The following is a 17,500-nucleotide window of genomic DNA, read 5'->3' as shown; positions in this document are numbered from 1 at the left end:
GTGAGCTTGTAGATCTGCTATTTTCACAATATTTATCTGTGGAGTGGAGTCAAACTAAATGGGGGGTCCCCAGTTCAAATATAATTATTTTGGGGGTCACGGCCTGAAAAGGTTGAGAACCACTGATCTAGCCTACTGTTAAAACAGCATTTTAGGTTTGCCGGATCCATGGGTTGGGTCTGAAATATGGGAACCAATTTCACGTCATTTTGGACCCGTGAAGAGCTTTAGTGTAGGCTAGGCTATGATATATCTAAAATGTTCATTGTTTATTCTGACTTCCTTCTGCCTTCCTTATTCCTAAGTGCTTTGTTTATTGAAATGCAATGTTTATATAACCTCACTCCGCCTGATGGAAGAAGCTTGCTTCAGTTCACACTTGTTTCACAACCATCTGCTATCTCGGTAGCCCAACCGCTGAAGAGGGCGGTCCCTTTTTTCAAGCTACTTGGCAGGTGATTGGGTGGGACCGTCTGTCTATCACTGTCTGGGCGTATTGACGTGTCCACATGACGTATAGTTGTGTAGTTGTTTTTATACTATTCAACCATGATGAATAGTGAAAGAACTACAGCAACGCTTCTCGATGGCGTCACACCCGGTCTCGCCAAGATCCCGTAGCTGCCGCTGATTGGTTCGACTGGGCATGTGTGTGCGTGTGTGAAAGAGAGAGAGAGAGCGAGAGAGTCAGACAGACAGACAGACAGACAGACAGAGACAGACAGACAACCGAGCAGAGCAGACGATTTGAAATTAGTCCTATTTCCAGTGATAATGATAATTTTCCAGCCAGGATGTCCGGAGGAAACCAAATTTTCCGGTATTTTACATAAAACGGCCAAAACAGTAATTACCTGCCTAACTTGACCTTTGGTACAGCCATGTCCATGCCAATAAAGACCAAAAGATACCCCAATAGATAGGTCATTTTTACCTTCTAGATCTCAGCTGACCTCAAATAATCAAACATGACATACCATCAGAGAAGACCAGTCAGCTGTGTGTGGAAGATGAGATGCGATAAGATAAACCTTTATTGATCCCCGGGGGGGGGGGGGGGGGATTCAGGGATAACAGGGATAACTCAGGCAGCAGGAGGCATGCAGGGTTTCAACTGCTTACTCTACAGCCCCTGGTGCAATTAGGCACAGCTTTATTGATCCCCTGGGAAAATGCAGGTGTTACAGCAGCAACAGCAGTAAGATTGAAACACATATTTACAAATATTTGTTTAACTACATCTACTTGTAAACACTGTGTCCACCATCTTTGATATAATTCACCACAGTGGTTCTTGAAATATTATTGGTTGAAATTGTTTTGAACCTGCTAATGTAATTATGCATTACATTTGTATTTGAGAGGAAGTAAGATTGGACTTCTATGGCTATTGATATAAAAATACACAACATTTATTATTTATTTTATTTTATTATTTTTGTCTCCGCCAGGCCGAAAGGCATGGCGAGAGAGTATGTTTTACCCCCTGTCCGTCCGTCCGTCCGTGTGTCCGTCCGTCCGTCCGTCCGTGTGTCCGTCCGTCCGTCCGTGTGTCCGTCCGTCCGTCTGTGACCAGCTAATCTCCGCCACCGTTGCCTTGATTGCAGCGAAACTGTGCACACACACTCCCTGGATGCCAATTCCGAACTTCTGCCCCAAATGTTTCACATGGGCCTTTTATAGCGCCACCAGGAGGCCAATTTGTGCAAACCATATTTTTTGACAGTACTCCTACAGATTTTGACCAAAAATCCCGCAAATCGGTACACAGTATCTCTATAGTCATTAAACGAAATGGGTCTTTCAGATTTTTCATCTTCCATCCTGATTGGCTAAAAATGGCTTCCCAAGTTTGCAGGAGTACTCCGTTTTGAACAAAATGCCTCAAATCATGAACACAGCATGCAATTTCCATGAAATTTTGCTCGCAGATTTCCACTATGCCGAGAAAGAAATGGCAAATGACATTTTTGAATCAGCCTCATGGTGGCGCTATAACAGGCTGATTCATGTTTGTACCTATACACGAATCCACGGAGCGCTGCCCTGGGCGCAGCCATTGCTGCGGTGTCAACGCTCTGCGGACGCGACACTGCAGCAATGGCCGCCTACAGGCAGCTACAGGCAGCGCGTCTGTGGATTCGTCTATAACTGCACCGATCTGTGTAAAACTGTGTATGGGCACTCCCTAGAGGTCAAGGAAAAACCTTTGCCCTGCATTTTTCACATCTGCCTTTTATAGTGCCACCAGGAGGCCGACTTACGTAAAACAATTTTTTTTATATTACTCCTTCCGATTTTATCCAAATTTCACACAAATCGGTACACATGATTTCCATAGTCATGTGATCAAGACGGATGTGTTTGATTTTTCATATTCCATTCTCATTGGCTAAGATTGACATCTAAAGTTTGCAGTAGTGGCTTGTTTTGAACAAAATTCCGCAAATCATGAACGCACCGTCCGATTGCGGTGCACCTTCACACTATGTTGAGGAACAAATGCCACCCTTTTAACATTGGCCTGTTTTAGCACCACCAGCAGGTCTAATTTAGCAAAAACATTTTTTTTGCACAAAATGCCCCAAGTCCTGAATGCAGTGTCCGATTGCCGTGAAGGCCTAATAAGAAATGGCACCCTTTTCACATTGGCCTATTATAGCGCCGCCAGGAGGCCACAATAACCTACCTGACCTGGTGGAGACCTGTGCGCCGAGGAGCACTTTTTCTAGTTTGTTTGTGTGTTTGTTTCACATTTTCGGGGATCTATTGTTAAATACTTTATGTCCCCATTATGACCACAGATATGCTCTAAAAGTGTGAAAAATGTGTTTCAATTTAGCTGATCTTTAAGCAGCCTATTGAATTGAATTGTTATCATAGGTGTTTTCAATCACTTGTGCAGCCAGTTGAATAGGAGAAAATGTCTCACTTTTTGTTCCACTGTGTGTATCACATTGAACATGGAACACTGAAGGAAAAGCAGACAGCGGTCTGAAGACATAGCCAAATATGATCGATGTAAAGGTTACGAGACTATCTCCAGAAAGAGATTGATGTTCCTGTGACAGCTGTTACCAATACTATTAAGAGGTTTAAGGCCCCGTGGCAGAATATCCAACATATTTGGACGTGGTTGCAAAAGGAACATTGGCCCAAGATTGAACAGAAAGATTGTTTGAATGGCCGAGAAAGAATCAAGGAAAACTCGGGGCTATCCATGGTGCTGAATTCTGATAGTGTTCTCTCTGACCTCTCTACTTTGCCAATACTGCTTTTTACCTATCCAGGTTTTATCAAGTCTGAACGGCAAAAAAATACAAAAAAACACATAGAAACTGATTGTTTTGCTATTGTTTCAAATCTGATTTCTAAAGATGAGGTTGTCTGAGTTTGGACACTCAAAACATTAAGCCTGATTTATACTTTGTTGTACGATGGTGTCACTAGCCGAAAATAGCTGATCTACAACCTCACGCGGCGGTGTGACTAAACTTGTAAATCTGCTATTTTCAGTAGCAGTATACAATAAGTATATTCTGTATAAATTAAGCGTTACTATGTCGTGAATGTCTGATACACACACATCTGATCACTTGCAAATAACGGTGTGGACAAGTTAGTCCTGAAGATCAGATTTGAGAAAGCTTAAAAGGGCAACAAGCCAGACTGGACTTTGTCAACATGTTGACAAAGTCACAGTGTTATGTCTCACTGACTGCTGCTCTGTTCGATTGTTCTGCGCTTGTTTAGCCTTGCTTTGTGTTTGTGAGTGTGGGGATTTCGGGGATCGATTAGTCAGTCTTACGTTGTTGTTTGTTGTTTTGCTGTTCTCCTGAAAGCTAAAAGTAAAGTGAAGTTCTCTGGCAAACTGTGTCATGGCCTGATCATTCAACAACACAACACACAGTCCTTCTGGGATCAAGTACTTTGGACAGATGAAACTAAATTAAAGCTTTTTGGTCAATTCCAACAACTAGGAAGACAGAACACAAAACAAAGACCATGCCTACCATGAAATAGCAGTGATGTTTTGGGGTTGCTTTGCTGCCTTAGGTACTATAGGCCTGATTTGTATGTATTGTGCCACTATCAAGGCATTTTGTAGCGAAACGTACAGCCCAGTGTCAGAAAGTTATGTCTGAACTGGAGGTCATGGGTCTTCCAGCAGGATAATAACCTGACCTGACACGTACGTCAAAAAGCACCCAAGAATGGGTGAAAAGAAAACATTCGACCATTCTGAAGTGGACTTATCTGAATCCCTTTGAACATCTGTGGAAAGAGCTGAAACTTGCAGTTACGAGATGGCATGCGTTAGTTAGTTATCGTGTCCAAAAGGCTAAGGCTATATTTTTGTCCACACTATTTTCAAGTTTCTGTCCATTCAAGGTGAAATAAAGAATGAAGGATACATAATTTAATTTAGAGAACATTTAGGGTTTCGTTTTTTTTTTTAGGGGAAACTTATAGGATCAGTATTATCGGCCATGTCGGTATGTACACATTGTCAACAGTGAATATGAGAATGAATATTATGTACAGTACCTCAGAAGGCATTCAAAGTCAAGCACATCAGACCAGCAGAGAAACAGAGATGGCTATGGGACAGTTTAGAGCATCACATTATACTGCACTCTAATACGTACCCATAGTACAAGTTGGAGAGCTGTTCATCATGGCAGCCCAACACATAAAAGCATGCAGAATAATCAGCAGTGTCCAGAGGTCCAAAGTAGCAGATGAGATGATCTTCCCTCAGCCACATATTACCTGACAATGCAGTTGTGGAATTGCCAACTTAAAGCCTGTGGAAATCTTTTTACTCTGAATGCTTGAGGTTGGCTGGGCTGGGTCATTAAAGAAATACCAAAAGTATTGGCTTCAAAATGTACTTAATGTACCAAAAGTAAAAATACTAGAATATTTGAAAATAGCAGATCACAAGCTCACAACACGTCGCGATGCGACGAGTTGTGAGCTTGTTGATCAGCAATTTTCTAATAGCCATATGTATAAAATAGGGCTAAAGTAGTTAATGTATGTTTCATAATATCATAATTTATATCTGAAAAGTAACTAGTAACTAAAGTTTTCAAATAATTGTAGTGGAGTAAAAGTACAATATTTGCCTCTGAGATGTAGTGGGGTAGAAGTAAAAGTATTGGAAATTGGAAATACTCAAGTAAATTACGAATACCTCAGAATTGTACTTAAGCACAGTACTTAAGGGGCACGGTGGCACAGTCGGTAGTGCTGTCGCCTCACAGCTAGAAGGTCCTGGGTTCGATTCCCGCTGGGGACGCTGTGGGCGCTGGGGGTGTGTTCTCTCCTCCGCGTCATCAGTGCCCATACCCTAGGTGGGGTTGGCGAAAGGGCCTTTCTGTGTGGAGTTTGCATGTTCTCCCCGTGTCTCCTAGGGTAGGTACCCTCACAAAAACATGCAGTAATCCTGGTCACTGTCTATACTGCCTCCCCCTGGCAAGCCGGGGCGCCTGATGGAGGGGAAGGGAACTGGTTGGAATAACGTGTTCCTTCCACGCGCTACGTCCAACCAGGGAAACTCTCCCCTGTCAGGTGACAAGAAGGTCGGTTGGCTCTCATGCATTGAAGGCGGCATGAGCTTGGCCCTGGCCTCCCTAGGTTGGCAGAGGGAAGGTAGTGCCCAGGATTACATAGACAATTGGCACTGGGTGTAAAAAATAGGGTTACAAAATCGTGGGATAAAAAAAAAAAAAAAAAAAAAAAAGCACAGTACTTAAGTAAATGTACTTAGTTACTTTCCACTACTGGATAAAGGAGGTCATCATAACATGTATGAGGCCTATGTTCCTTCAGCCCGATGTTCCCTCAGTTCAGGGTTTGGCTTGGGGTTGTGGTATGGGTTGGGGTTAGTATTTGTTTTGAGAGACCCAGGGCTGAGGGAACATAGGTATACTCCCATTAAACTCAGACAGAGAAACAGCACTCGCTTGTCGGGGTGCCTGCCCTGTTGTCAAGTGAATTATAATAAAGCCATGCATTTGTTGTGAAACCTTGTACATACACAGGATGTTGAGTGAACCAAAACGAGGTCCACTCTAGGTTTTCATAATCTTGACATACTTCACATCTGTCTTTCTTGTTTCTCGCTTTGGAAGTTGTTCGCAACCCAAACACTAATTAATTCAGTTTTTGTGCAAAAATGCTAGTACGGGTATCAGGTCATTTTCTTATTTTCTTATTTTTGCTTACTACAATGAGTAGGTTATGTAGGGACATAAAGTCATGACAGAAATTAAGTGAATGGTCAGAAATGAACTGCTAGACATGCTGTCCCTAGGGTCATATTCAAGTAGCTTTAGTTGTTTTGCCTTAACAAAACAGAAACCGGACAAGAATGAAAAATGTGCTTCCAACCACACACACACACACACACACACACACACACACACACACACACTCACACTCACACTCACACACACACACACACACACACACACACACACACACACACACACACACACACACAAGACACTGAAATACATAGTATTTGCACACACATTATAATACTTGGAATATGTATGCATGCAAAAAACAACTTTAAAAACAAACTGCAAATTCATATGCAGAAATGAGCACATGCACAGCACACTCATTTACATATTGCAGCCTATATTCACACACAGACAAACATAAAATCCACAGGCTTTCAGATGGACACTTTTTTTTTTTAGAATGGTGACAATGGCTCAAGTTCCAGTCTTTATTCATAAGATGCACAACAAGTAGCCAGTTGCAGACTCCTCAGGAATGCAAGAAAATACCGTGAGGATGAAGCATAAAATAAGTCAAAAAGACAATATAAGAAAAATGGCCAATAAGTGAAAGATATAAATGCAGTAAGTTGACAAATATATACAATAAGTCAAAGGATACGAAAATAGAAAGTGGATGTTCAATGGCTAGTTCAATTAATATTAGGTGAGTAAGTGGCTGCAGTGAACATGGTGTGATAATGATGATTATGGGGGGGAGATTATAATGCTGTTGGAGGTGACAATGATTAGACCTCATACTGTAGAGTTCTGTCAGGGTGGGCTTAGTATTAAGCCCCTCTCTCTCTCTCTCTCTCTCTCTCTCTCTCTCTCAACACACACACACACACACACACACACACACACACACACACACACACACACACACACACACACACACACACACAGTGACTGCAATGAAACACAAAATGCGTTATGAATTAACTTCGCACTTTGATTCTAGTCAGAGGGGGTTAAGGCTGGGCTTAATCAAGTGATTTTTATGGGCTTTTGGAAAAGCAGCAAAAACAGCTGGTGAAATGCCAACTACACTATCAGCTGGCTTGATTTTGCTTACTTTTATAGACTTGCAGAGAATATTCTTGGTGCAAGCAAGTAATGCTTTTATCTCCCTCTCCCATGAGTAATTACCGCTTGGGAGCCCTTGAGCAAGTCAACTACCTCGGCTGTTTCAGTGGAATCACTCTGTAACCGGCGCTTCAAGACTGTCGGAGCACCCTGTCATGTGTCTGCAACTATTCCACCAATCACTGGTGTAAACACAAATGTTTTCTTATGCTGTCATAGATAACAAGACATTGACCTAAGGTCTGACACACTCTCACATTCAACAACAGTCTTTGATAAATCACTGTTTTTTTACTCCTTGCTGCACCCATTAAGATTTCATAAAGACTGGGAACCCGGGCTAAACGACTTATGATAATATCAAACAACGCCCAAAAAGGAAAAGAATGCATTATGACCATTCGGATTAAGTCTGTGACTCTCTCACATTGGTGACAGCTTATAGGGGACTGTATTGTAAATGTGTCTGTCATAGTAAAATTGCTTCCAATGCTGTTTGGTGTATAGCTGGTCTGTTTTACATTGCCAGTGTTGGCATCCAATCCCCGGAAATGTAATCTTCTACTTCTCACTGCTGCAAGGCTTGGTGATGCTGATGTGATTTGTGGAGATACACTGTAAAACACTGAGTGTTCATTTAACTCAGAGAGTGTACAAATGAAACCAACATGCATCAAAGTTACAAATGGATAAATGAACACTGAGTATTGTACTGTGTGCCATGCCAAAATTTCACTAAGAAGAAAGGTGCTTCATGACATTTCTAATCGTATAACCCTGTCTTCTTATATGTTTTACAAACAATTAGTCCCATTCAGATATTGACTAATCTGTACAAGACGGAAAGTTCAGTCAGAGACACTTAAATGCACGTAAAAACAACAAATGGTTATACAGTTATATTTGGAGGAAAGGCTCATGGGAATGCTCCCCAATGAATCTGAGCAGCATGCAAGGGATTTGGTTGGGAGCATTACAACCCCTGTATGGTAAACATTGCTTCTGTACAAACATTTTGCAGAGATGATGACAATGAAAGATCAGCAGAGTACGAGTGTGAGCTCTCAAGTGATTGGTTGTTGCTGATGCTGATCAGCTGTTGCGGTGTGAGTGAACTGCTGCTAGCCAATGAGCTGATGCATACTTCTGTGTTCTGCCTTATTGAACACCACGCTTCACTTGTGACGAGTGTTTCAGACTGGGACTTTACTTTATAAGACGCAAAGGTCCTTGCGGCATAAGAAAACATACTAATTTAACCATTTGAAAAGTGGAATCACAATAACATAGACGTGGTATGGCATTGGCTATAATGAACAGTGACAGCCCCTTTTTGGTTTCAAAGGGATAATATCACTATCATTTTCAACGTTATCGTCAGCTTGAATAACACTATGATCTGTGGTGTTTTTAAGGACAGTATCTGAAGCCTATTTATTCACGCTTGGGGGTATTAGAGACATTATCCTTGTGATGGGCGATAGCACCATAATACGTTATAGATCAAGATATGGGTAAACAACAATGTGGTGTCCATATACAATAGGGCAGCCATTCATAAACGTTGTTTTAGCCAGGGGCTAAAATGAAAGATGTAACCTCATTAAAATGCAGGGCTGCTCATATCGTTTTGGAAGACTTCCACAGAAGCTCTCTTGGCTATTTTCAGTATACCCTCTCACAACTGGACAAAGCTCTAAAGCCATTAATCTCTGCTGACAAGCAAGGGATTCAATAAACTGTGTGCTAATTCAAAGGTTCTGCTCAAGAGATAAGTGTTATGCTATTGAATGGTGTCTAATTTTCACTCCGCTACTCCTCAAGGGCTTATCATTATAACATAACATATCATTAAAATATAATGTATGGATTTTGCAGTTCAGTAAACCACATGCCCAGGTCAATTTCCTGCCATATGAATTGAATAATGGAGTTACTTTAAAGTTTAGATGTTGTAAGTCACAGAGGCTCAGTGCAGGCAGTGTGGAGGTACTCACACAATATGAGATTAACAAGCTGTGAACATTTGCAAGCTGAGCAATCAGTCATGCCTTTCAAATATAAAAGTGTTATAAGAAAAGACAAGAGGGAAAAGAACAGGAGGAGGTAGCAAAGCTCCCTAAAGTGTATGCCCGTATGTATGAGCACGGCTTTAACCCACTGTAGTTACTTTTAAGTCACTTTAGTTACTTTTAAGTACTTATAGTAGTATTGTACTATTACTCAAATTGTAGATCAGTCATTCTGAGCCAGCCTTTGTGTGTGTGTGTGTGTGTGTGTGTGTGTGTGTGTGTGTGTGTGTGTGTGTGTGTGTGTGTGTGTGTGTGTGAGATTATTGTGATTTCACTAATTATGGTTCTCTCTCTCTCTCACTCACTCACTCACACACACACACACACACACACACACACACACACACACACACACACACACACACACACACACACACACACACACACACACACACACACACACACACACACACACACCCTCTCCTTTCCCTCCTACCAGCTTTTGCCAGTATCTGCACCTCATGCAGTGTTCCCATACCCCACTAATGATTCCCATTAGCACTACTACTGAGGCTGGGACTTTTTTTCCACAATGCTTTTTTCATTATTTTTCATTATTTTATTATAATCATTCCTTTCCGTGGGAATCGGTCTTTCTGTTTTGGTTCCACTCTCTGTTTAATCTCTAATCAATCATCATCATCATCATCATGACTGCCCACCTCATCATTAAAACCATTAACACTACGTAAATCTACAATTCTACAAAGTGTGTGTGTGTGTGTGTGTGTGTGTGTGTGTGTGTGTGTGTGTGTGTGTGTGTGTGTGTGTGTGTGTGTGTGTGTGTGTGTGTGTGTGTGTGTGTGTGTGTGTGTCAGGGGCAGAGAGAGAATGCTGGTGAAAATGGATGATGGAAAAGTTGAAAAACATGAAAGGTCTGGGGTTTTTGGGGGTAAATATGCATGCACACATGCCTATAAACGAACTATAGACAGGAAGACACACACACATGCATGCTCACACACGCACATTCTGCATATGTTTTTCTTTCTCACACAAGGACAGACTAATATGTTAGTTCCATCCAGTATCCAAACACCAGAAGACAGAAGTCCCGAGCTGAGGGTGCTCTACTGTCAATAGTTTCAGAGAAGGTTAGACAGGTGCAGAGCTCTCAGTGAACAGAGTCTGTCTATAGAAACAGTCCGCACTGACTTCACCTTGGTTTCTTTTTTTATAATTTTTATCCCTCGATTTTGTAACCCTTTTTTTACCCGGTGCCAATTTGCTAAGTGATCCTGGGCACTACACTCCCCCCACCAGCCTAGGGAGGTCAGGGCCGAGCTCATGCCTCCTTCAATGCATGAGAGCCAACTGACCTTCTTGTCACCTGACAGGGGGGAGTTTCCCCGGTAGGACGTAGCGCGTGGAAGGAACACGTTATTCCAACCAGTTCCCTTCCCCTCCATCAGGCGCCCCGGCTGACCAGGGGGAGGCAGTATAGTGACCAGGATTACTACATGTTTTTGTGAGGGTATTAACTACCCTAGGAGACACGGGGAGAACATGCAAACTCCACACAGAGTAGGCCCTTTCGCCAACCCCACCTAGGGTATGGGCACAGTGTGGACTGTTTCTATAGACATTTCCATTCAGTAGTCAGATGCATATAACTGTAACTCGTCCCCCCCCCCCCTCTCTCTCTCTCTCTCTCTTGTTCTCGTCCTCTCTCTCCATCTCTCTCCAACTCCTTTCCCTCCCGTGGCTGTGTCGTCAATCATCAGTCCTCACTCTCCCCTCTTTGGTGTTGTATCATGGAAGCGCGTGGGCGGAGGGAACGTTTACTGCAATATCTTCCATTTCGAATTTGATCACAGCTGACGCTCATGAAACCTAATTCCATTCCATGACATTTTCAAAATGACTGAAAACGTCTTGACAATCAATACAGTCTACAAATTTGGAAGAGCAATTGCACTGTGCTTTGTGCTTGTTTGCAAAAAATTGCTGAGGACAAAAACAAAAACAACCCAGCTTCATTTGTGTTTTCCTCTAGCACTCTCCATAGACTGACACATGCCTGCCATCTTGAGCCAGGGTGCAATAGTGTAACCATCTGGATTCGATGCTTAACCCATTCAAATTAAATTCAAAGTAGCAAAAGTAGCAAATGTACAAGCTCAACACAAGTTGCTTCCCACCGCGTTTCGAGCTTGTGGATCTGCTACTTTTGATGCTTTTGTGTGACACTGTAGTATGATCAAGTATAGGCCGTTAATTTACGAAAAAACACAAAGAGTTAGAATATGGAGACAAGAGGTTTCTGCCCGACAGCAACGATGTATAGCAGCATACGATTTTCAGAAAACTGATTTATAGGGCATTTGTAGAATCGGCGTCAGGTCTTAATGGGTTAAGCATGGCCGCTCTGCTGCATTCACCCCCCTTTGACTCTGGGAAACCCAGTCCTCCTGGGTCAAGTCCCCCATGTAACCACTGGACTTGAACATGGGATGCCCCATCGGCCAAGGGAGAAATTGGGCTTCTGGGAGAGAGAGAGAGAGAGAGAGAGAGAGAGAGAGAGAGTTGCTTTTGTTCACCTCCCACATCTGGCCACAGTGAGGCACCACTAGGCTGGTGCTAGTTTTCTTTGAGTGAGGTGTTCCAGTTCTTAGAGGAAGTAAGTTCATGAGAGCGGAAATCAGCAGTCTGCTCCTAAAAATCTGCTTTGTTCAGAGACTAAAAGGCAGCCACAGTTATTGCTTAGCTTAAAAGTAACTTTTGGCATAATTAAGAGAAATATGGTAAGTGGAGGGGTGATGAGCTGATGGATGGTTAATCTCTCAGGAACAGATTCAGAGCTGCGCTTGAATCTGTCGGGAGCCCCGTTGAGAAGCGACATTACAAAGTCTATTCCAGTTGTGCTATAAACACGCCCCCTTCTGTGGCCAACGCGGAAGTGCCTCTGCCAAAATGCCTGCGGGCTATTTCTTTAGATTTTCCGCGACGGAGGCGCGCCGTCTCAAGCAAACTTGAGCCACGTGAGGCACCACCGAGCGAGCTAAAGCGAGCGAGTTGTCTCGCCGAACATTGCGAAGTTCGCTTGGGCCGACTCAGCGCCGTTCGAGTTATGTACCGATAGGGACAGAATAGTAAATCATGTTTTTGGTGAGAGCGTTTGCCCCAACTGTCACTCAAAGTGGCTACTGGCCAATCACAGCGCGTCCTTGCACAAGCGTATTGGCCAATCATGCACAACTGGTATAGACTATGTAAGGACGCCGTTGAGAACCTGTGCACATTGGCTACAAGTGGGCGGGCCTTCAGATCAGGAAGCAGGCCGCGATTTACCCAATCAAATGTAGTGGGCGGGATTTACATCTGTGCGCTCGCTTCCCACTGGAAACAAACCGAAACTCATTTAACAATAGCGTCCTCGAAGCTGACAAAAATGCGGAAAGTAACATTTTAACTTGCTCTTTCATCATAGAAACAAGTGGGCTTATAACCAAAACGATCCGTGTTCTTTGGGAGAAATGGTGTTAGTGTTCCGTGGAGAAATATTGTTAGTGGGAATGAAAACGTAGGCGCACCACCGGAAGTGGAGGGCTGAGGGCAGACCAAAACCCCGGTTTCCAGTCAGCATACAGTCAAATCAGGTAAAACTAGAAAAAATGCTCCTCGGAGCACAGGTCTCCACCAGGTCAGGTACGTTATTGTGGCCTCCTGGTGGCGCTATAATAGGCCAATGTGAAAAGGGTGGCATTTATTCTTAGGTCGTTCACGGCAATCGGACACTGCATTCATGATTTGAGGCATTTTGTTCCAAAAATGTGTTTTGCTAAATTAGACCTGCTGGTGGCGCTATAACAGGCCAATGTGGAAAAAGGGTGGCATTTCTTCCTTGGCCTAGTGGGAATGTGTTAGTGAAATTTCACGGGAATCGCAAGCTGCGTTCAGGATTTGAGGCATTTTGTTCAAAACGGACCAATCCTGCAAATTTTGGAAGCCAACCTTAGCCAATGAGGATGGAATATGGGAAATCGGACAGATCCGTGTTGATCACATGACTATAGAGATACTGTGTACCGATTTGCATGACGTTTGGATTAAATCTGTAGGAGTAATATTAAAAAATGGGTTTTGCACAAATCGGCCTCCAGGTGGCGCTATAACAGGCCCATGTGAAAAAAATGAGGCAGAGGTTTTGAATTGGCATCCAGGGAGTGTGTGTGCACAGTTTCGCAGCGACCGGGCCAACGGTGCCGGAGATTAGCTGTTCACAGACGGACACACACACGGACACACACACGGACACACGGACGGACGGACGGAGGGTAAAACATACTCTCTCGCCATGCCTTTCGGCCTGGCGGAGACAAAAAACAGCAGAGGGCGCAGTTTTTCCTTTTTTTTTGACGATGGGTTCCCAGATTGATGGATGGTAGGCGTGTTGGCTGAGGGAGTTGAGGAGCTGATTGAAGGCAGGTGTGCAGGATCCAAGCGGCAGGGAGAGGAACACACATAGGCCTACAGTGGCAAATTCACATTTGGTCGCTGATAGCCCCATTGCACATCACTTGCACCCATTATCTGCCTCTAATGATGCCAATGCAAACATGCCCTTAAAGTTTCACAGCTACAAATCTGCATCTGATTGCAATTATCCATGTGCACAGTGAGAGGCAGGGAAATGGCAGAGAGAAAGAGAAATAAGTGGAGGATAAAAGGAAAAAAAATGCAATGCATAACAAAATTCTCAAACGGCTCCTGTGTAATATGCATGCTATTCTCTATAGCTTTTCATTCTTGTATCTGGGGTCCATTTGTGTGTGTGTGTGTGTGTGTGTGTGTGTGTGTGTGTGTGTGTGTGTGTGTGCGTGTGTGTGTGTGTGTGTGTGTGTGTGTGTGTGTGTGTGTGTGTGTGTGCATGCATGCATGCGTGTGTGTATTGGATTTAATTGGATTTAAACATATTTCAACACAAACAGTCATCTTAATCGTTTCTTTTCCTTTGTTCATTGCATGAACATTTCTATAACTTAGAAAGCTTTTACATATTTGTATTGTATTTAAATTACGTATTTACATATCTGACAGTTTATTATTACTATTACTACCAGCTCTCTCTTCTCCTTCAACAGGTGAACGCATTTCTGTCCTTCGTGGTTCCCATGACAGCCATATCGGTGCTGAATGGGGTCATAGCCAATCAGCTGCTGCGTATGTTCCGAGAGACAGAGCAAGACAACCGTATCTGCATCGTCGGGGGCAACCCCACCACACTAAACGTTGCCGTGGAGCCCAACCGCGCACAGTCGCTTCGCCATGGAGTAATGGTTCTCAGTAAGTGCATACAGCACATGCATGCACACACACCAGGGGTATTATAAACTAACCCAAAAAAAAAAACATTTTAGTTAACTGAAATGAAAATAAAAATGATAACTAACTGAAACTATTGTGTGTTTACCAAACTAAACAAAATCATAGAGAAAATGTCCTCAGTTTTAGTCTTTGTCGATATTTCATACATAAGTAATTTAGCTGTGCCAGTTTTAAGCTGTTGCCTACATAAACGTAAACATAGTCTACATAAACACACAAACAATTCTCATGTTACTCCTTTGAGGGTCTGAATCACAAGTCGGCATGTCTGGGTTTTGCCAGAGAAGAAGTCCAGGGAAGACTCTGATTGGCTGGAATGTAATGGGAGTCGGTAGTTGGCAGTGGTGGAACGTAACTAAGTACATGTACTCAAGTACTGTACTTAAGTTAAATTTTGATTCACTTTTGCTTTACAGGAGTATTTCCAATTTTCTATACAATTTTCTACTCGACTACATCTCAGACTACAATTGTCTCCACTACAATTATTTGAAAACTTTAGTTACTAGTAGTTACTTTGTAGATTTCTTTTTTTTTTTACAAAACATACATTAACCACTTCAGCCCTATTTAAACATTGGCCATTTGAAAATTGCCGATCTACGAGCGATCTGCTATTTTTAAAAGATTTTAATACATTTTAGACATAATTATAACTTTTACTCAAGTAGATTCTGAATACCAGACTTTTACTTGTAACAGAGTATTTCTCTGTTGCAGTATTGATACTTTTACTTCAGTTAAAACTTTTTCCACCACTGGTAGTTGGTCCGTGGTTGGCCTAAGGAGGTCGGTGGTTGAATTTGGGGGGCGCAGTCTTCTTTAACCACTTTTCAGTCATTGTGCCCCAGATGTTAGATATCTATCTAATCGGCTGGCTCATGTGAGACTTACTTACTGTACGCGTACACACATTCACACGTATGCACACAAACATGCCCATTCTCATACGAAGGGCAACGAGTTCAGGAGCTCTGCACATATGTAAACATTTGTGTATGTGTTTGTCTACACTTACTGTATGAACACAAACACACACATACATTTACAAACAATGTGCAAACAAACGAACACACACACACACACACACACACACACACACACACACACACACACACACACACACACACACACACACACACACACACACACACACACACACACTCAGCACGCCCATACATTCTCACAGTGGTGTTCCGCTGACCCTTCTGAAAGACTCTCCTCTGTCTCCTTCCAGATCTACAGTTCATTAGCTCCATCAGTAGCAGCGTCATCTATCATGCTGCCAGCACGTCTTTGATGGCTTGGAGTCAAGTCAAGGGGAAATGCTCGTTCCTAAGAGCATAAATGACATAAAAACATTTAGCAGACGCTTTTATCCAAAGCGACTTACAATAAGTGTATTCAACATAGGGAGGGAACGAAACTACTAATCACCAGAAGTCTTAAGTGCATTTTCTGCAAAAACAAGCAACCAAGAGTATACCTAGCACTAAGGTAAAAGTGCAATATATCAGCTACCTACTTTCTTAAACAGATGAGACAAAATAGCAAAATCAAATGAGCAAGAGCTAAAACAAATAAGTGTATCGACTAAACAAGATCCAATAAAACAATACAACAATAAAACAACTAGTTAACAACAAGTAGGCCAGGCAAAGAGGAAGGGTAGCGTTTCCTGTGGAGGTGGGTTTTCAGCCTGCGGCGAAAGATGGGCAGTGACTCTGCTGTCCTGACATCAGTGGGAAGTTCATTCCACCACTGTGGGGCCAGAACATACGCACACAGACAGACAGACAAGACCCCGTCCCCCGTCCCCCGCACTTAGTCTGACCACTTCAGCAGCAATCAACTGGGTCAAGCTGAAAACAGAATTTCACCCGTAGGATCAATAACATCTCATTTAATTACTTATTTTTTATCATTTATGTGTGAGTTTGTGTGTATACATTGGGGCGGCCATAGCCATAGCTGAGCAAGACTCTTAACCCTCTTAATGTGCGCTTACATGTCTGTGCCATTTTTTTTGTACTTCTCTCTCCAGGCGCCTCCTGTGACTGGTCGGACAGTTTCAGATGGCGTCAGTTTCCTCCACAAGTTCGCGCCAATTAATCCTCCATTAAGTTGAAGAATCACAGTAGTAACAGAGCATAGAACGCTTATTCTTTTCCCATGACATCACAGCCATCTATATCAACTGGTCACTGCTTGGAACATTCTATGAATTATATATGCGTCACTGGACGTTGGGGAGCCGCTGCCCAGAGACTTTTTTCCATTGTTATAAGATCTCCAGGGACCCAAATCATTCCTCCTGGGACAGAATCGCTCTTGTCCCTCTCTCTGATATGCTTGGTATGTTCTCAGGGCTTTCACCCAAAGCTCCCAAACTCCTGTATAATGACCAATGTCTATCGCGTGCTGAATGGAAAGTTTATTTCAATTGGGATGAATGCAGAGCAGACGCTCCCGGATTGGTGGAATTAGCCCTCCCAATTCTCCCAAATTGCTGCAATCGTTTGCTCAGGCCTGTCCCCATGCAAGACAAGCAGCATTTGCAAATTTGGCGGCGAGGCAGTTTGCTTTCGATAATTCCAGGCAATTTCAGTCAATCACGAGCAAAGCAGGCCTTTGGAATGATTTCTAATAATACTCTTGGACGTTGGTCCCTTATTACGCAGAAGTATAGGCATAATCAGCGTAATGGCTTGACCA

General features: G+C 42.9%; 1 protein-coding gene across 1 annotated transcript in view; it reads left to right on the top strand.

Annotated features, from left to right (window-relative positions):
* ntsr1 (neurotensin receptor 1 (high affinity)) overlaps positions 1-17,500 on the top strand; it is a 55,818-nt gene that overhangs the window by 23,673 nt on the left and 14,645 nt on the right. The window contains exon 2 of the mRNA XM_080444925.1: positions 14,542-14,743. Coding sequence (XP_080301051.1) covers positions 14,542-14,743 — 202 coding nt within the window. The remainder of the gene's footprint in view (positions 1-14,541; positions 14,744-17,500) is intronic.

Source organism: Gymnoscopelus braueri (assembly GCF_963280865.1).
Source record: "Gymnoscopelus braueri genome assembly, chromosome: 12".
In the NCBI taxonomy this organism is placed as follows: Eukaryota; Metazoa; Chordata; class Actinopteri; order Myctophiformes; family Myctophidae; genus Gymnoscopelus; species Gymnoscopelus braueri.
Note: the sequence above shows the minus strand (reverse complement) of the source record. Positions and strands in the feature narration are given on the sequence as shown.